Source organism: Drosophila obscura, unplaced genomic scaffold (assembly GCF_018151105.1).
Source record: "Drosophila obscura isolate BZ-5 IFL unplaced genomic scaffold, ASM1815110v1 contig_150, whole genome shotgun sequence".
Classification (NCBI taxonomy): domain Eukaryota; kingdom Metazoa; phylum Arthropoda; class Insecta; order Diptera; family Drosophilidae; genus Drosophila; species Drosophila obscura.
The window spans coordinates 928,344-948,510 of NW_024542736.1; the positions used below are offsets into that span (position 1 = coordinate 928,344).

Below are 20,167 nucleotides of genomic sequence, written 5' to 3' on the forward strand. Positions count from 1 at the left end.
CTATAGCTCTTCGTCTAATTCTTTCGCTTGCTTAATGTCCTTGTTTTGTTTTGTTTTTTTTTTGTTTTCTGAGTTTTTCTGTTGAACTACATAATACATTTAAAATATATATAGAAGTACATAATATTTGTATACATATAGGTATATATATGCTTCTCTTTCGTCTCTACTCCTCTGCTCTGCTCGTATAGTAAAATATATGTATAATGTGTGTGTATATATATTGTATATATATAGATCTGTATGCGCTTATGCCTATTCTAATCATGAATCATGAATCATGAGCCATGGCTCCTCATTCATTCGCTTAATCCTCGTTAGTTGTAGTAGTTGTAGTTGTATTTGTAGTTGTATTTGTAGTTGTAGTAGTATTTGTATCCTGCAGCTCTTCGAGAGTTGGAATATCGTCTTGTAGTTTTAGCACTTGTAACCTTGGGTTATAGTGCCCCGCTAAATAATATGTATCATTGTTATCGTATATGGATTGATATTGCTTCGAATCGGCACCGAATTTCTCATAGTAATGCCCAAATTGCAGCACTTCGCACCGGTGCGAAATGGTCTGCACATCGTTCTCATCATCGTGCGACGATTCAAACAGAGCACCCTACAATAAAAATACATAAAAATATAAATTATAAATAGAATGGAAATATAAATCATTCCAGTGCAAAGATCTCACCGGATACTTCAACTTTGGGCAGCCAGTCGTCTCCTCCGGATGATAGAACCACGCCACTCGCACCACCTTATTGCCTGTGCTTGTCTCCCACATGGACTCGATGCGTCCGATATAGGGACGATCCGGTCTGCCCGTCGAAAGAAATACTGCACTGTCCCCGACCTTAAAAACAAAACAAACAAAAAAACAAAAAACCAAAGAAAATCCAAATTAATTTTGTAACTAATACCAGAAATGTTCGCTCCCTACCGTGATGGTCTCCTTGCCCCTTTTGATTGTTTTATAAAATTGCTTTCTGGCACGGCCCTTGACGCCCCCCTTGCGGTAGGCAACGCCATTCCAACCCCACAGCTGCCTCTCCGGCAGAAAGGCCGCTATCTTGCTGCTGCCCTTGGAGTTGTTATGCTCGACCAGATCCTCGCCCTTGGCCTGCAAGCAAAAACAAAAAGGGGTCAGTGGATGCAGTGACAATAAACCAAATAAATCAGGATCTTGGCTTACCTCATCGGATATCTCGGACATCAGATTGGAGGCACTCTCCTCCTCCATATCCAATTGCTCCGTCTTCACTTTGACCTCCATTTTGACGCGATTTGTATTGGACGCAGGCACAGACGCTGGCGCCGGAACTTCCTCGGCTGCCGTCGAAAAGTCCTGGTTGTTGCCTGCTGCCTGTTGTTCTGGCTCCTCGCTGCCATTCTTGCGGTGATGTTTCTTGTGCTTCTTGCGTTTCTTGTGCTTGTGATGCTTACGGCCGGCAGCCTCATCGCCGACGCCACCTGCAGCATCGCCAGCGGTTGCCAGCTCCGCCGCTTCATTCGTAACGGCAGACACTGACAGCGAGTTGCTGCCGCCGCCGCCGGCGTTGGCATTCTGTGACCTCGACATCTTCTTGAGGCTCTTCTTCAGACGCTTCTTCTCGCTGCGCTGCGTGAACAGCTCCATGGTGGCGGCCAGTGAGGTGGTATTATCGCTATTCATGACAGCACTGTGATGGCTGTGCGAGTCCTCGCAGCCCGACATGTGGGCTGTGGGCTCCTGCGATGTGCAGGGTCCACCACCACTCTCACCACCACTGCGCAGAGCGCCGCGCTTCTGCTTGCCTACTGAGTAGAGGGGATTATCGTTGTACTCTGTGGTTCCATGTGTTGTGGTTGTGGATGTGGGGCAAAAGGAGCGAGGATCAACGAAAATAACAAAGAAGTAAATAAAGGCACGAACAAAGACAAAAACGCACGCACGCACGCACGCACACACACACACACACACACAGAAGAGACTGCACGCGCAGACGAGAAACGAGAAATGGCAGGAAAGATGGAAAGATACTCCCCCCGCCCTCTGGGAGTAGTCCCCTGCATCATATCATACACACCTGCTATGGGATAATCGCTGAGCAGCAGCCGTATATTCTGCAAGCGGATCCTGCCGCTGTCCCCATCATCGAACTCCACGCTGACAAAGTCCGGCGTATGGGTCGTCGGTGTGCTGGGTGCTGCTCCTGCTGCTGCTGCTGCGGCCGTCGTCGCTCCAGCACCCTCCTCAGCTGGTTCCGACTCAATGGCACGGCCCGGATAAAGGCAACGGTACTGCTGACTCCAATAGGCACACAGACGCGTTCCCACCGGCACACAGTCCACGCTCTTGGGCGCCACCTCCAGAATCTGCCACGAAGAGATTCATCTGATTAGTCTGATGGCAGTGCTGGGGATGCAGAACCACTCACCGTATCCTTGAGTATATCCTCGCGGGACATCACATGCGACTTGTTGCCCCGCTCGCCGTCCAGCGTGATGGCATAGACATCGGGCGGACGCAGCGGCTTCATCACGCCCGCATAGAACAGCCCACCCATGTCGGTGAGCACGCGCGTCTCATCGCGGTACAAATGCTCGCTGGTCAGCTGCAGCTCACGATCCGTGGCGCTGGCTCTACGCTTGGCCTCTGTGGGGGCCGTTGGTTGCTCGCCGCCGCCGCTGCCGGCGCCGCCGCTAGGACTGGCCTTTAGCTTGCGCTTCCTGCGCACCAACGAGCAGGAGGACGACGATGATTGCTTGTGCGCCGCAGCGGACGGGGAGGAGCAAGTGGAGGAGCAAATGGAGGTAGCAATTGGGACAATTGGGGCACTTGGGGCACTTGGGGCAACGGCCGCGTCCAGCGCACTCGGCTCGAGGCGCACAAACGATGAGGTAATCGGTGAGCCGCTGTGCGGCAGGGGACTGGGCTCTGTCTGCGGCTGCTGCGGTGGCGGCGGTGGTGGGAACGAGTGCGTCGTCTTTTCCGGAAAGCGCAGAAAGCTTGAAGCCTGCAGGTTGCTGCTTGAGAATTTCGGGAATTTATAATCGCGCAGCGGTGATGATGTTCTAAGGGCGGGAATAATATCTTAGTGAATGCTTTCGTGGCACAGGGTAATCCGCGCACTTACCCCAGAACACTGGACAGCGTTGAGCTGAGCGTCAGTTGTGGCTGTTGCAGCGGCGACAGGGCTGGCTGTACTGCCTGTAGTGGCTGCTGCTGCTGCTGCTGATGCCTGAGACTCTTTCGCTTCTTCTTGAGCTTGGATATCTCGTCCAGCTTCCGTTTCTTCTTGCGATACTGACGCGTAATGTCTGCCAAACGCATCCGCATGCTGCTGTCCATTATGCTGAACACCTTCTTGCCAAAGCGCTGCGCATAGCTGGGATCCATGGACTGCAGCGCTTTGCGTAGCTCCGACTGCAGCTCCTCGTCTTGTAGGTCCTCATCGTCATCCCCGACATCCATCGGGGACGACAGCTGCTGCGCCTCAAGCTGCTGCTGTTGCTGCTGCTGCTGACGGCTGTTGCTACGCCGATGCTTCTTTTTGCTCTTCTTGCTGCAACGCGCCGACTTGCGGCTCTCGCTGGACGAGGACTTGGAATGTTTGTGCTTCTTGCGCTTCGGGGGCGTCGGATCGGTGGACTGCATCGCCGATGTGGTGGGCAGCTCAATGCCCTGCATCGATGGAAATGCTGGCGAGCTTAATGGCATTTGGAAGGAAGATGACGAGGAGAACATCGATCCTCCAGCGGGTGGCACAAAACCAAAGCACGAGGACTTTCCCTCTGGCCCCCCGACAGGCATGTGCATCTGTGTGGGCGTGTATGTGGGCGTGGGCGTGGGTGTGGGTGTGCCTGGCGCTGACGCTGGCGGCGTCGGTGTGGGACTGGGCGTACGCGAATAGGGCGTGGCAAAGAGGCTGCTGCCCTGCACCACTTCCTCCTGGATGCGCTGCTCGGCCAAGGCGCACAGCAGCTTCAAGCCGCCCAATGGTTCCTGCGGCGTGGCCTCCAATTCCATCATTGGCTGCTGCTGCTGCTGCAGTGTCTGCATCGGAGGCGGCGGCGGCGCCACCGGGAGTGGGTGAGGGTGTGGATGCGGGTGTGCAATGTGCTCGATGTGCTCCATTGGCTCCTGTTTCACCCGCACAAACGGCGTGCTATTCGTACTGATGTTTGAGAGCAGCTCCAGCCCCGTCAGATCTTCGGGCGCTGTCTGCGGTGTATCCATGGCTGGCGGAGATCTGTTGGGCATCTGTTCCGCCGACTCATGACTGGCACTGGGTTGAATGTCACTGGACACTGGATTGGTCTGGGTTTGGGTATGGGTATGGGATTGGCTCTGGGATTGGGTTTGGCTCTGGGATTGGGTTTGGGTCTGGGTCTGGGTTTGGGTATGGCACTCGTTTGGCACTTCACTGGTTTTGGTCAGTTCCAGTGGCTGGACCAGGGATATCGACAGGGCATCCTCCGTCATTGGCTCTTGTCCCGTCCTGGTCAGTGGGGGACCGGGACAGGGGTAGCTCAAGCTCTCATCCTCGCTGCATACGGGCGTATCCGTTTGTATATTGACATCCTGCATCTGCGGCAACAGGGCGCCCTGCGGCATGGCCAGCTCCGGCAGCCGTGGCGGTGTCTGTGGTGTCAGTGGTGCGTGCAGCTTAAAGTTGAGCGCCGCCGCTGCCGCTGCCGCCGCCGCCTCATCGCAGGCCGCCCCGGTCATGGGCGTGCCAGCAGCAGACAGATCACTGGCGTTCCCATGCATGGACAGATTCAGCAGCGCAGGCGTCGCGGCAGCGGAGTGGCTGGGCAACGACTGAAACATTTGATGGTGCATCGGATGGCCCGTGCCCATCGCAGCAGCGGCCCCATCCATGGTGGCCGAGGTGGGCGGCGTGGGCAGACGCATCAGATTGAGAGCCTGCTCCTTGTCCCGCATCGACGGCGTCTGCTCCAGCGGCACCAGCGGCGGCAAGGCCAACGGCATTGGATGATGCGTCGAATAGTCCTCCAGCTTCATGCCCTGAGGCGGCAGCAGCAGCGATCCAATGGGCGCCGACTGAGCGGCAGCCGCTGCCAGGCTGAGGAAACGCGAACTGCTGCTCGAACTGAGGCTGCTGGTGCTGCTGGTGACGCCCGCGCTGGCCGCCACAGCCGCCGCCAGGCTCAGGTTGATGGTGGAGTTGGTGGTGGTGGTGCTGCTCGTCTGCTGGTTGCTGCTGTGCTGGCACAGTGTCGAGCTGCCCGTGGCATTGGCCGCCGCGGCCAGGTACAGCTGCAGCGTGGAGGCGTACGATGGTGTTGGGCCCAGCGTTGAGTGGCCACCCATGCCCATGCCCATGCCCATCGAATTGAAGAACAAGTTGGGCGGCGGCTGTAGGGCGGCAGCCGCTGCTGCTGCTGCTGCGGCAGCAGCTGAGCTGCCACCACCTGTGGCTTGGGGTATGTAGGAGGGCCAGACAAAGGCTGTGGCAGCCGCAGCCGCCGCTGCCTGCTGGAACGGATCTGTGGACGTTAAGAGGGGAAAATTTGATATGCCTGCTGTGTGTGCATGGAGACATGGATTTGGATTTAAAGGATCAGGAGCAGGAGTAGGAGGAGTAGGAGGAGAGAAGCGTAGTTATAAAAGCATGAATTAGTTTTTTTTTGTTTTGGTTTGGTTTTTTTGACGATTCAGTTTTCGAAATCAAATTAATTCTAGAACCCGTGCATGCAAATGTGGAGTGCAGAATGCTGAATGTTGTATGGCGTATGCTGTATGGAATAATGCCGGGCGGCATGGACAACACTTACCGAGCGTGGCGGGGGCGGCCGGCAGCAGCACCACCTGTCCGCGGTTCGCCTCGCGCGTATATTGCAGGCCCACCGTGGCGGGTGACATGGAAATCACTGATTCAATGGGTAATGCATCTACAAAAAACGCAACGAAAAAAGACAAATAGTGTAACCAAATAGAGAGGGAGGAGACACCACCACGACGACGACGACGACGACGACGATAGTGTGAAGCGGGGGCGGGGGCTGGGGTAGAATCTTGGAGTGCTCTCTAAACGGGTGGTGGGGGATGGGTGGGGTGTCAGGCAAACTACTCACTTGGATACTGCCAGAATGTTGATGGTGTTCGATTCAGATCATCCGCTGTGGCCGTGCCGGTGGTCATCAGGTCTCCGTTGCCCGTAAAGTACAGATTGCCGCAACTGGTGGCACCTGCAACACACACACACACAAATTCGTATACTTTTATGGTTAATTTGTGTCATAAATTCAATTATTTGCCTGCTCAACTTTTAAACTTTGTTCAGACTTTAGCTGTGTGCGAGCAGAGCCTATCCTATCCTATCCTGTCCTGTCCTTGTGCTGTGTATGTATAAGGGAAAAAGATTGCAATGTCCTTGAACTATGCAGTACATACTCCACACACCCCCCATTGGTCACACGACCCACCCGCCCGCCACACAGCCTGTGGCTGTATAATTTCACATATAATTCAATTAAAGCTGAGTGTTCCAGTGCTCAGTAATTGCATTACATTACTACACTGAGGGAGCTATTAAAAACCATCCAAATAATGGCAGGCAGGCAGATATATAAGAGTATAAGTATGATCCACTCAGAACCCATTTGAAAAACGCAATTAGTTCGACATTATTTGACAAGTGATTCCTTCTTGTTTCTGTCCACCCTGCCAGCCTGTGTGTGTGCCTTGGAAACTAACCACCAAAATGTTATAAATAGAACCCGAATCCCTGACATGCCCAAAAACGGAAGAAAGCAAGGGGGGGAAAAAAAATACAATAACTAAAGCCAGGCGCCAGGGGCCAGGACTAGGACCATTGCCATATGGTCATGTTACCCAAACCATTTTCATCGTGTCGTATTCCTGGATCCCTGCTTCCTGCTCCTGCTCCTGCCAGCCACCAGTCGCTCTTCACTCTACCCCTGTTTGCTCTTCCCAGCATGAGCATCCCTTGTGGCATTTCCCCCGTGTCTACTTTCCACACACCACCTTCTTCTTGTGCCACGAGCAGCAGCAGCAACAGCCGCAGCAGTCGCTAAGTTGTCGGAAAACACCCACCCGAGAGCACTGCCTATGAGTAATCTGTCTTTAGATTCGCGCTTCGATGCCCGCCCCCGCCCACACACACACACACACACACACACACATACACGAGACCCAGTGGGTTTCTTTGAAGCGTGCATCAAACCATCAACGAAGCTGCTTGTGCCCTAAAAGTTGTACATAAATATTCTATCTATTATTCTACCTTTTAAATAGCTTGACTGTCTATAGCAGCAGTGGGGGACCATATTTTAAAATTAAAATAAACAAATTTAAATAAATAACAAAACTTTAAGTGGACCTTAGCAAATTTTAAAAGTCACGCTGAATAAATCTGGGAATGTCTGGGAATAGTAGAAAAAAAAACAGAAAAAAACAACCTACATGTCGTGTGCATGACGCGACGCATTGATGCACGACTCGAATGGTGCTGATGAGCATTTTTGTTGCTGTTGTTGTACTGCTGCCAAATTCAATGAAAAGCCTGTCCATCGCGATGGTTTTTAGCTAAACTTTACGCTTCTCAAAATGTGAGTCACCAAAAATGTTGTTCTATGGCGTGTTTTTTTTTCTGATTCCCCTTATACAGAGAGCGGGCGCGAGGCTTTCATTCTCTCTTGCCCAGTGAATTTTGTTCGGTTCGTTTTGGTTTGTGGTCTGTTTTGGATCCCAGAATAGAATTACAAAATAAAACCTTTGGTGACACGCAAAAGTACGAGTAGACTGCTTCGATATAAGGCTGGAGACTCGACTTGGTTGCAGGAAGGCATTCGTAGGGCATTCGCAGGTCGCGAGCTCTCGAGACCTCTCTTTGCATTTCGCAGAATATGTGTTTCACTTTCGTTTTATTTCCGCTTTAGAAGTTCGTATGATTTACCACCGGTTTCCTTATACGTACAATATACAATATCTACGCTTCAATATTAAAGCCTTCGCGAGGGGAGGGTTAAGTTGAGTCGAGTCGAGTCAGCCGCTGTCACAACAACGACAGCCGACACAGCAGGCGGCCATCATCTCCACATCATATGATTTCTGCCCTCTCAACTTTTGACGGGGTGTTTGCCAGAGAACACCCTCAACTCAACTCGACATTGGGAGCGGGGGACTGAAGGAATTTTTCAATGTTTGTTGAAATCTTATTAGTGGGATAATTGAACGACGGCCATGACGGCCATGCCATGTCCTTTCGCTTTGGCTTTATAAGCATCATAACGATGCCCCTGGGGACGGGTCGGGCGCTCATTAAATGCGCAGACAGGCGCACACACAGAAATCTGGAGCCCCTTAAATTAAATTAGATGCTGCTGCTGCTGCTGATGATGTGATGCCTACTGCCCCCGCGGCCAACACACACACACTTACTCAGGTCAGCGACGCGTATGCCAAAGCAGTTCATATCCTTGCTGAGTGGCTGCTGCTGGAGAGGTAACGCTGACGGGTTGGTCAGTGCCGATACCAGGGCCTCCTGTGGCCGTTTCCGGGCCACGGCAATACCAATGGGCACGGAATTGCCTGAGCATAAAAATAATGAAAATAATGTCGTTGAGTGGATGGAGAACGGGGGCAAGGAAAGGAAACGGTGGGGAAACCTACTTGTGCTGCCATTTGACTTTTCCAGATCGGACACTTTGGGTGATGGCGCCTCGATCTTAACGAGCGTCGTTAGTGTGGACGAAGACATGGTCTTGGAGGTGGCCGATGCGGTAACGGAGGAGGACACTGTGCCCAGGCCAGCGGCTGTGAGCGATGCTGTTGATGATTGTAGATGATGCTGATGCTGCTGCTGCTGGTGGTGATGGTTTAGCGGGTGATGGTTTAGCGGGTGATGGTTTAGCGGCTGGTGGTGCTGATGATGCTGCTGGTGTTGCTGCTGCTGCTGCTGATGGCAATTGTTGGAACTAATCTCGGATACCTGGCAAGGCTCGCGTTTGATCTGCACAAAGGTGTAGGAGGAGTTGGTCTGCTGATGATGATGCAGCGGTGCGACAGCACCCGTGCTGCTTATATAGCCGCCAAACTGATCAAGATGCAACGATGGCGGCACTCCAATGGCCGCTGCTTGCGTCGTCGTGGTGGGCACCAGAAATGTGGCTGTTGCTGTGGCAGCGGCGGCCACCGAGGAACTCAGGACATCCGCGGCATTGCTGGTGGCGTTCCCATTGAATGTGGCCATTTGTTGATATTTTTGTTGTTGTTGTTGTTGTAGTTACTCCAAATTGGTTTGGATTTTTCGAGCTGTTGCTGATGCTAGAACGGCGGTGGGGGCAGCGGCATTTCTCGCGCGCTGTTGCCCCTGGGGACTCTGGAAGGGGACACTTGGGGTCGGTCGGGCTCGCAGTGGCGACGACGTGCTGAGACGCATATACTTCGCGTACTGTCCGGACTCTATACTATGTACATATATCTCTCTATATCTATGTGTATATATTTAAACGGCCACAACTAAAACATCCATTATCTGCGGCACACACTCACACACACACACGCACACACACAGGTATGGACACACAGTCTACATTTTTACAGGTTTTTTCTGCTTTTTGGTGCAACATTCAACGGTTTTGTACCTTTGTGTTTTTATAAATAAATGACATAATCCGACACTACGCGACGTATGCAACTTGCAATATATATATCTATGTGTTCAAAACTGGACCTGTGTGCTCTCTGCTACCAGAGTCCCCCCAAGCACAAACACTGGGCAGAGTCGTGTCGGAGGTGGCGACGGCACGGGCGATGGCGACGGGCGGAGGCGCGACGTTGTGCTGTGTGTGGACAGCGATATTTCCACAGGTCTTGGCGCGTTCAAAGAATTCCCAATGCGATCCCATCTACAAGATGGCACACTGTTTACGACCGCGCGGTTTTTTTTTATTTATTTTTTTATTGTTTTTGCGAATTAGAAATCCCTGCAGCGTGTGGCGATAACGATAACGATAAAAATACCATTCGGCCAAAAAATAAATACCATTAAATACCATACGATACAAAAAGCAGGGCAGTCCGGCGATTAAACGAGACTTAACCCACTTAACACCCCTCTATTTAAAAAGTTGAGTACCCTTTGTTAAACCGCGGAAAATAAAACTGTTTGTAAAGGCTCCTAGTAGCTCCATCCTCTTCTTTACTTACAAAACAAAAATGACCACCGACATCTTTCAACTGTAATGCGTAAAATATGTTAAAGTAACATAAATTTCGTGAAAATATTAAATACCCCCCTGGTTGACAATGGGATAACGTTCTATTTTATTGATTGAAATGATTTTAATATTCAGTTTAATATTACTAGCTAGCTAAGAATTTCAGCACTAAACACACAATTTTATCCGATAGCTAAATTTTTTTTCTGTAAGATTGTCTAAATTTAAAGGTGCTTATTTATTGGATTTTTTGTAAAATTAGGCTTAAGCAAAAACGGCCAAATCATAAATCACAAGTGTGTACGGAATGTGACGTCATTGCTCTCAACCTGTTTCCAAGTATGAATGGACATATGCATACCCTTTATCCCTGAGAATATGTTAAATTTCTGTTATCCAAGCCGCTTTGCAACTAAGTTAATAATGACCTTCCGCATAGAAAAAATTGTCAGTTGTTAATTATCTTAAAATAAAATTTTTGAGTTTTTTTTAAGTTTGATTGTGATTGAAACCGGTTGGAAGACCCAGTCGCGCACATATCAAATTTCAAATTTTATTACACGTCACATAGTAAAAAAATATGTTTGTTAGAAATGCACATGGAATATACAAAGAACAGCATCACATGAGGTCTAGTCAAGCATCTTCCTTATCATGTAGTTCAGAATGCCGCCATTCTTGTAGTACGTAATGTCCACCTCGGTATCGAAGCGTAGCGTTGTCTCGAAAACATTGCCATCGGCCTCGACTTTAATTTTCTGGCCGGGCTTCAAGTCATCGCTCTCGGGCAGGATAATGTTATACAACTCCCGGCCGGTCAGGTACAAGGACTCGGCACTTTGTCCTGGCAGGAACTGAAGGGGAATGACACCCATGCCGACCAGATTCGAGCGGTGTATGCGCTCGTACGACTCCGCTATGACAGCTTTTATGCCCAGTAGAAACGGACCTTTGGCGGCCCAGTCGCGGGAGCTGCCACTGCCGTAGTCCTTGCCAACAATCAGCACCAAGGGCGTCCCTTCCTCCCGATATCGCTCGGCAGCATCAAAAATATCCATCTCCTGCTGGCTGGGCATGTGCAAGGTCCGCGGCCCGGTCTTTGCGGCCAGTTTGTTGACCAGGCGTATGTTGGCAAAGGTTCCACGAGCCATTACCGCATCGTTGCCGCGTCGCGAGCCATACGAATTGAAGTCCCGCGGTGTAAGATTGCGCTCGGACAAATAGCGCGCAGCTGGGGAATTTCTGGCAATGGAGCCCGCCGGCGAGATGTGATCAGTGGTCACAGAGTCGCCCAGAAAGAGCAGACAGCGCGCTCTCTCAATGCTGCCCAGCTGCGGCAGTTGCCGGGTCATGCCCTCAAAGAAAGGCGGTCGTTTGATATAGGTGGACGCTGCACTCCAGGGATACAGCTTGCCATCGGAGACCTCAAGGGTTTGCCAGTCCTGTGAGCCAAGTTCGATTTTGCCTGCAAAGAAAATAAAGTTCAGATTGGAATTTATGGCATTTCCCTCAGTTAAAACTCACTGTAGACCTCCTGGAACATGGCTGGGATGACGTGCTTGCGCTCCACCTCCTGAATCTGGCTGCGTGTCGGCCAAATGTCACGCAGAAACACACCCTTACCGCTGCCATCCACGCCCAGGGGCTGCGTCTCAAAGTCAATGTCCACCCGTCCAGCTATGGCATAGGCAATCACCAGCAGGGGACTGGCCAGATAGTTGGCCCGCGTATTGGGGTGTATGCGCCCCTCGAAGTTGCGATTCCCAGACAAAACACCGCAGCACACCAGGCCGTTCTTCTCGATGGTGTTCACCACATTCTCCTCCAGCGGTCCCGAGTTGCCAATGCAGGTCATGCAGCCGTATCCCACAATATCGAAGCCAAGCTGCTCCAGGTACGGTATGACGCCCGACTCTTTGAGGTAATAGGTAACCACACCAGAGCCCGGCGACAGCGATGTCTTGATGTACGGCAATATGCTGAGACCCTTCTGGACGGCATTCTTGGCCAGCAGACCGGCGCCCAGCATCACCGATGGATTCGATGTATTCGTACAGGAAGTAATCGCTGCAATGACCACCGATCCATGACGTATCTTGTAGCTTTTCCCATCATCCCACTGGAACTCTCCGCTGGCGGCCAAAGCATCTGGCGGCACAGCAAATCCCTTGAAGCCCACTGGACTGGTCAGGCACAATTTGAAATCCTCAAACATGCTCGAAACGGAGACGCGATCGTGCGGCCGTTTGGGCCCCGATACCGATGTGACCACTGTCGAAAGATCCAAGGTAATAGTCTGCAAGCGATCGGGTGAAATTCAAGAGTTAGTCAGAGACACAAACTAAAACAGACCGCAGACCAGCAGCGTACCTCTGTGTATTGTGGGATCCTGATCTTGTAGGGAGTAATCCCGCAGCTGTCGCGTGGCCCTCAGATACTCCCGAATGATGTCGATTTTCTTCTCAGAGCGATCTGCAATGGAAAACTGATTAATATGGATTATTTCACCTTAATATATGCCCTCGTTACTAACTCGTCTGACGCATGTAGCTGAGCGTGTTCTCGTCGATGGGGAAGTACCCGACTGTGGCTCCATATTCCGGACACATATTGCTGATGGTCGCACGATCAGCGATGCTCAGCTCAGCCACACCGGGGCCATAGAACTCCACGAACTTGCCCACAACGCCCAGCTGGCGCAGATGCTTGGTGATGGTCAGCACCAGATCGGTGGAGGTGGCCAGCGGGCCCAGCTTGCCCACCAGCTTGTAGCCAATGACTTCCGGCAGCAGCATAGAGATGGACTGGCCCAGCATCACGGCCTCCGCCTCAATGCCGCCCACACCCCAGCCGAGCACGCCCAGGCCATTGATCATGGTGGTGTGAGAGTCGGTGCCCACAACGCTGTCGGGATATAGCATCTTCGAGCCATCCGTGGCATCACTTTCAAAGACAACGCGCGCCAAGTACTCCAGGTTCACCTGATGCACAATGCCGGAGCCGGGGGGCACAATCAGCATGTTGTCGAACGCCCGGGCGCCCCACTTGAGGAATGTGAAGCGCTCCTTGTTTCGCTCAAACTCCAGCGATTGGTTCTTCGCCAGGGCATCGGAGGTGCGAGCAAAGTCAACCTGCACGGAATGATCGACCACCAGGTCAGCGGGACAGATGGGATTTATCTTTTCGGGATTGCCGCCCAAATCGAGCACGGCATCCCGCATTGCTGCGAAATCAACCACGGCCGGCACACCGGTGAAGTCCTGCACAGATCAAACGGAATGAGATGTGATTGCTGCGCAGAGTGTGGAAGCCTCTACCTGGAGTATGACACGCGCTGGCTTAAAGGAAACTTCAACATCGCTGGCACCCTGCCTGAGATCCGGCGTCCAGTCCAAAATACTCTTCACATCCCCCTCTAGCACGTGGAAGTTGTCACAGTTGCGCACCGCAGACTCGAGCAGAATGCGTATGGAGTAGGGCAATGCATCTGTCCAATAAATTAACATAAAATAAAGTGTTCCACGCAGATTATAAACGGATCGCGTTGTTTACCATATTTGTTGTCAATTTTTGCCAAATCAAAATACTTGTAGACATTGCCGTCTTTTGTGAAGGATTCCTCGAATTGGGAGAAGGGATTGACGCCTGGAATGAAATTGGAGCTACACCATGTGCTTGGAATACGTAAAGAAACACCTACCGGAGCTTGGCATGACTAAGAAGGTCGGGGAAATTGGGAAAAAGAGGAAAAATTGTGAAATTAAATTTTTGTTATCAATTCAGCTGTTTTTCCGATATGTACTAATCGATATATATGATTTCTATCGACTTTAACAGTTACGCGCAATGCTTTTTGAACAAAATATTATTAATATTATTATTTTAAGCAGATTGTAATCCATTGCCAGTTGCATCTGTACCTAGGAGTCACACCAGGCTGCAGGGTCACAAATTTTAGTCGTGGTATTTGGTTCTGGATTCCAGCAGTCGCCGAGACCACGCCACCATATCCACCATTCTGAAAAGGAATTCCCTTTTATACCTCCTCCGGGATATAATACCACACCTTATTTTTATATAATGCCTGTGTGATCTCTTCCGTGGAACCGTTTTTGGGCTTTCGTATACTACGGCAGACCTCTTCTGGAGCCGAAACCATTGCGTTTGTCAATGGTTTATTGTAATAGTTACATTTTAATGCTGCTTATTGTTATGTCACGTATTATGATAGTTATTATAAATAATATATGTATAGGATTATCAACTAGAGCTGCTGCAGAATAAAAGCCAGGGTGCGTACAGTCGATGTAGTGTAGTGCTCCTCCATGCACTACAAGCACATGCGTCGCAGGTGTTTCGATGTCTACAGGTAAATGCGGCGCAGGTCCTTCGGTGTGGTGATCGAATTGCACTGGGGACAAAGCTTGCGCGCACCGAGAGTTTGCAACCAGCACTGCTCGCAGTGCACATGCCAGCAGGAGACGGAGATGGCGGGATTCTTGTAGTCGTCGAGGCAGATCAGGCACTTGAACTTGCTCTGCGACTGGTTCTCGTAGAGGCGCAGCTTGGCCCTGAGGGCCTCGATGACCAGCTGCTGGTTTTGAGAGGCCGAACGCGTGGATCGAGAGGTGGATGGTGACTCCCTGGAGGATGCCACCGCCGCTGATTCAGTCGCTGGCTGCTGCTCCACGGCAGCCTCCACAGTGGCAGTTGCATCGCTGGAATGATTCGGCTTGGGTGTTTCGTTGGACGAAATGAGTCTGCGGACGTAGTTCGTGACATCTGCCTCCGATACATCGCCCCCGGAGTCGCCAGCGTCCACCGTTGGAATCACATCGGCCTCCCCGTACTGTGTGGGTCCGTAGATCTGCGTATCGTCTTCATCCACATTGAGATCTTCGTCCTCGTCCTCGTTGGCCTGCTGGCTGCCATTGTATTTTATGGTCTGGCCCATGTTCAGGGCCGAGTAGCCGCCCTGCACCAGCGTGGACACGCGAATGCGCTTCTGGCCAGCCCACTCGTACTCTTCGTACTCCTCGCTGTCGTCGGTATCGTCGCTGGAGTGATGTTCGCCGTTGGCCTGGCCATTCCGGCGGCTGTTGCGCAGACACTCGTTCGCGTGCTCCTGGATGCGGCCCAGCGGGAAGTTCTTGTTGCACACGGGACAGGCGGAGGTGGCTGGCTCGGATGGGGCAGCCACCGGCGCGGGCGGAGAGGAGGGACGCTTTCGCGTGCGTTGGCGCTGACGGGTCTGGCGATTTTTCTGCACACGCTGGAACACACTCCACGGCTGCCGTCCGCCCGATCCAGACTGTGATGTCGACGTTGTTGTAACGGTCGATGTTGATGCGGTACTTATGTGTGGCGGCACCACTGTGTGCAGGCGCTCCATTTCAACCTGGCAGTGGTCAGCCACCTGGCTGCGCTTGATTTTGACATTGCATGTGGGGCAGATGACATCGTCGTCGTTGGAGAGGTGATAGTTCTCGCCGTTGGACACTGTGTCTGTGGCCATAGTGTCTGGAGGCCTTGCGCGGCACTTTTCTGTCAGAAATTAGCTGGCGAAATTGCTAGTTGAACCTCGATCAGCTTTGTTTTTGTTCACAAAGCCACGCGACGCCAATTTGTTACGTTCTTCGCTGCGGTCTTATCAGTTACGGTCACACTATAAGAGAGATGGTCATACATTTGCTTCCCTTGGATATATCGATACATCGACAATCTGTGATTACAGCTATAAAATCACAGTGATTGATTCCTTGGCATTGATTTAAAAATGTGTAAAGGGCATAAAGAGAAACTTATCAACCTAATATTACTTTTAATTGGATCTACTTCCATCTGAAAGATTGATAAAAATAAATCTGTTGCTGTTACTCGGTCACAGGTCGTGACAAGTAACAGGTATCCAGGTATCGGCCATCACTAATTTTCAGTTGTTGTGATGAGAAGAAAACATTATTATTTTTCACGTTTTTATTTTGTTTTGAGCGTTTAAATACGTCGAGAACTGCTCTAAAAACCATGTAAAAAAGAACCAGAGTGACACGAGCTTTCCGAGCAAACTGTAAGTGTATTTCCGCGCGTATGAAAAGCAGACAACCGACCCGACGCGACGAGAAAAAGTAGCGCAGTTTCCATTTCCACAGTCTGTTCGGTGCGTTCGTATGCGTGTGTATGTGCAATATAATATTGTTGTTGGTATAAACAAAAGTCAATATGTCGCCACTTGATGAAAAGTTAACGGCACAACAAAAGCAACAGCAACTACAACAACAGCAGCAGCAACTGCCACAAAACAACAGCCTTGGTAGCTTCCACAACAAAATGAACGTCCTGCCCCATTACACGATGAGTGGCATGAGCTCCTTCGATGCCGAATCCCTGCCCGATTACTCAGAATTTGATTCCGAATCGGTAACATTGGACTATTACAAGGAGAGGTATTCCCCCCCGCCCAAACGAATTATACAATCTCTCTGTATTTTGCTCTGCATTTTGTTTTGCTTCCGTTTCACACCCACAAAAACCCCACCGCGCCGCCACTTTCATCATCATACTGCCCTGATGTTATTGTTGTTGTATTTCGTGCCCCAAATTCTGCCTGCTCTGTTACGTTCTATATAGCCATTAAATATTCTGATCCTGTTGCCATGCCCCATGCCCTCCCCCTCCCTTACAAACACACTCACCCGTACCGCTGCTATATTCTATATTCACTCATCTGCAAAATAATGTGGTTTTTGTGCTCATTGGAGCCCGCCACTGAGGCGCTATAAATAAACCCCAAAATAATCTCTGTCTGGCCCGCAAAATATTGCAAGATTTTGCTCTTGCCGCTGACAAGCATAAAGAGAATCAGTTTGTCTGCATATATGTACATACAATACATATGTATATATTCGTAGACATTACAAATTGGCGGGTTCCGTGGGATTGAGGGGGGCTCCCCTGCATATGTTTAAGAGTTACCCGTCGTCTCCTTAGATAATGCATACAGCTTGATGGGGCATGCATGCATATGGATTCCATTCACGCCATCGCATAATTAATGACGAATCCATTGAGATGTGCAGTTATGGGCTGCTGCTGCCACCCCCACCAACACCACCCAAGCTCCCATTGCTTCCGTCTTCCGGTTTATGGAACTTCCTGCTGCACTGAAGGAATTCGACCTCTTGGCAGCTTAAAATCATCTGCAGAATCATATTTTCTGGTTGATTATGTAGTTGAATTCCCTGCACATTCCCCCCTGTAGATGCCTTTATTTAATTATAATTGTTGTCGTTCTTGTTGTTGTTGTTGTCAAGTTGTTTTGTTGCATGTTGCTGCTGCTGTAACCGCTTCGCTGTAAATCCCCCAAACGTTGTAATATCTCTCTCCCCCCAACTAACAAAACGTTAATCCTCGTTATCCTGCAGATGTTGAAACGGCTGAAGTTGCCAGCAAACTGAAATTTCGAAACGTACTGGAAGTCGCAGTCCAAACAAAAAAGCAAAACGCGCAAAAACGAAAAGCAATAAAACGCCAATTGAAGCATTTATATACCATATATATATATATACAAAATACTCGATTTTTATCCCTAGCCAGAGTTACTGCCAGCCCCCCCAAGGAATTCCCTGCACATTCTCATCCCAAGCATTCCTAACAAACAAACAAACAAAGAAAAAACTAAAACTAACCAAGCAAACGCATTGAAACGCATTCCAATTAGTAGCTGCGGGCAGCCTGCCTTTGCCTGCATTACATATAGTTGTTAAGGTGAGTTGGTCCGCTTGTCCGTGGTGCGCCCCTTTGCTCGGTTAACTGTGCCATCTAATCGCTGGGCTACTTTCTATTAGCGTACTACGTCCGCCAGCGGAAAAAATGGCGCCGACAACAACGATTGAGACCATCACCATTACGAGGCCACTCAAGGTACGTACAGCGTCGGAATACTAAAGTGGGGGCAAACCCTTAAACCTTTTGCCTTCTGCTAATCCACAGGTGATTGCATTTATTTGTGGCGTCATTGTGGTGGTCCTCATGGTTATGGCCCTGGCCTCCACAGATTGGCTGATGGCCGCTGACTGGCGGCAGGGCCTATTTGTGCACTGCATTGAGGATGATTCGGTGGCGCCGCTGCCTTTTAACATACAGGATCCACCAGGTTGCTACTGGACGCGCGATGTGGGTAAGTACAAAGATAATATGCCAAGAGTTTGGCGCATATATAAATGAAATTTCCTTTATTTAACAGGCTACATCAAGGCCACGGCTGGGCTCTGCATTATCACACTGATAACGGATGTCATTGCCACAGTGCTGACTGGCCTGGGCCTAAAAACGCAGAATCATAATCTAAAATATAAATTCTATCGCATAGCGGTACTGGTGATGCTTGTTTCCTGTAAGCCAAAACTCCAATGAATGCCTCAAGGCAAAGTAAAATTAACTAATTTTTGTTTTCCAGTGCTGGCCGTACTGTCCGCCTTGATCGTGTATCCTGTATGCTTTGCCGGCGAACTGACCATGGGTATGAGCAGCAAGGGCGCCCATTTATTTTGAATTGTATTTAACTTTTTTTGGTTTTGTTTACAGCCAATCGTCGGGTGTGGGAATTTGGCTGGGCCTATGGCGTGGGCTGGGGCGCTGCCATCTTTCTGTTTGGCGCCGTTGTCCTGCTGTTGTGTGACAAGGAATCGGAGGAGATCTACTACAAGGAGAGGAAGATCGTACATGAAAACCAAATGCGCGCCTAGGCAAGGCCGCACGACCTGCCTGACGTCGTTCTTTAGATCTTAAGTATATAGCAGCCAACCAACACACACACACACACAACACACTCACACAAACACAGAGGAACACACACACACACACAGACACACACATAGATTTCGATTTAAATCAGAAAATCAGTCAAGAACTTAAAACAAAGGCAATTTGCAGCTGAACAATAATATTTTTGTTACAAATTATGATTGTGTATGTATCATGGAATCCATTTTAAATCAACAAAAAAAACAAACCGTAGCCATCCATCCAACCCATCCATCCCCACAATCAGCCCTACTCTCCTCAGTACGCGGCATTTGTTTAGCTCCAACAATTAATTAGTTTTGTATTTAGTTTGGAAAGGAATACAAAACAAAAACACATGACATCATGACATATAAAGCTAGAAATTGAGAAAGCTAATCGCATTAATCCCCCCCACACATATACTTATACATATGTATGTATGTATGTATGTAGTACTCGTCGTACACACTTGTATGTAACTACAGTGTGAGCAACGTTTTAGTGTATACTTTTTGGTAGAAACAACGTACGTGGACAGAGGCAAGCCTGAAATTAGGTCTTTTCCACACACTAAACATACTCACATGCATACGCATAACAAAATGTAACCCGTACTCATCATTGTAATCTCTCTCTCTGTCTATCTCTGTCCCACTCTTAACGAATCGTGAACCGAATCCAAATTAGAAATTGTATATGTATACAAAATGTAATCGAAAGAAGTCTTAGGATAGTCTTGGGGCATGGCTACAGCCTTTGGAGACGAGACACAGACAAAGACACCCACACACATAATCATTGTTCCGCGACGATTACGCTTTCAACAAATTGATTTTTTGGTATTTATTTATGTTCAAATCTAACTCGAATATTGTTTGTGTGTACTCGAATATTTTGTTGCTTTTTTTTTGTATCACCTGTTTACCCTGTTGTAAAATAGTTTTAACCAGCACTCTCACTCAAGAGGTATCATCATGTCTGAACCCGTACAGCTAAATTATTGTTTAAGTTCGTACTCTTTTGTAACCAACGATATATTATAGTTTAATAATTTATTAATTTGTGTTTTTACCACACTCCCAACAGACAAAACATATCACATGCGAATGACAAACAAACAAAATAAACGTTTCTTATACACTTTTGTTAACCACTACGAAATGTTTTTTTGTTACGAACGTAAACCATATCAATCAGTTTT

The 20,167-nt window shown here is 49.5% G+C and overlaps 4 protein-coding genes across 11 annotated transcripts; 1 reads left to right on the forward strand and 3 right to left on the reverse strand.

Moving 5' to 3' along the window:
- Positions 1 to 64: 64 nt before the first annotated feature.
- LOC111080346 (protein winged eye) lies at positions 65 to 9,968 on the reverse strand. Of its 7 annotated transcripts, none has more exons than XM_022375906.2 (11): positions 8,633 to 9,968; positions 8,402 to 8,551; positions 6,073 to 6,186; positions 5,773 to 5,889; positions 3,108 to 5,484; positions 2,409 to 3,045; positions 2,058 to 2,346; positions 1,184 to 1,815; positions 932 to 1,111; positions 683 to 844; positions 65 to 607 (listed from the first exon to the last, which is right to left on the reverse strand). In XM_022375906.2, exons 1-11 carry the CDS (start codon positions 9,210 to 9,212, stop codon positions 308 to 310), a joined length of 5,538 nt encoding a protein of 1,845 aa, XP_022231598.2. In that variant the 5' UTR covers positions 9,213 to 9,968; the 3' UTR covers positions 65 to 307. The 7 variants fall into 7 exon arrangements, with proteins under 7 accessions (XP_022231598.2, XP_022231595.2, XP_022231597.2 ...); XM_022375903.2 differs by having other exon boundaries at positions 3,108 to 5,517; XM_022375905.2 differs by having other exon boundaries at positions 1,184 to 1,785; positions 3,108 to 5,520.
- A 705-nt stretch (positions 9,969 to 10,673) lies between these two features.
- LOC111080361 (cytoplasmic aconitate hydratase) lies at positions 10,674 to 13,991 on the reverse strand. The gene is given in 8 exon segments (XM_022375931.2): positions 10,674 to 11,647; positions 11,707 to 12,478; positions 12,553 to 12,567; positions 12,569 to 12,654; positions 12,716 to 13,442; positions 13,500 to 13,669; positions 13,735 to 13,827; positions 13,883 to 13,991. Coding segments are annotated over 8 exon segments (2,709 nt in total). The 5' UTR covers positions 13,896 to 13,991; the 3' UTR covers positions 10,674 to 10,814.
- A 495-nt stretch (positions 13,992 to 14,486) lies between these two features.
- Positions 14,487 to 15,924, reverse strand: LOC111080359 (E3 ubiquitin-protein ligase RNF220). The gene has a single exon (XM_022375928.2). It carries the CDS (start codon positions 15,695 to 15,697, stop codon positions 14,546 to 14,548), a length of 1,152 nt encoding a protein of 383 aa, XP_022231620.2. The 5' UTR covers positions 15,698 to 15,924; the 3' UTR covers positions 14,487 to 14,545.
- Positions 15,925 to 16,103: 179 nt separating this feature from the next.
- LOC111080360 (transmembrane protein 47) lies at positions 16,104 to 20,122 on the forward strand. Of its 2 annotated transcripts, none has more exons than XM_022375929.2 (6): positions 16,104 to 16,625; positions 18,027 to 18,102; positions 18,172 to 18,358; positions 18,425 to 18,574; positions 18,638 to 18,700; positions 18,766 to 20,122. In XM_022375929.2, the coding sequence occupies exons 1-6, from the start codon at positions 16,402 to 16,404 to the stop codon at positions 18,924 to 18,926; spliced, it is 861 nt and encodes a 286-aa protein (XP_022231621.2). In that variant the 5' UTR covers positions 16,104 to 16,401; the 3' UTR covers positions 18,927 to 20,122. The 2 variants fall into 2 exon arrangements, with proteins under 2 accessions (XP_022231621.2, XP_022231622.2); XM_022375930.2 differs by lacking the exon at positions 16,104 to 16,625 and adding an exon at positions 17,819 to 17,946.
- The last annotated feature ends 45 nt before the right edge of the window (positions 20,123 to 20,167 follow it).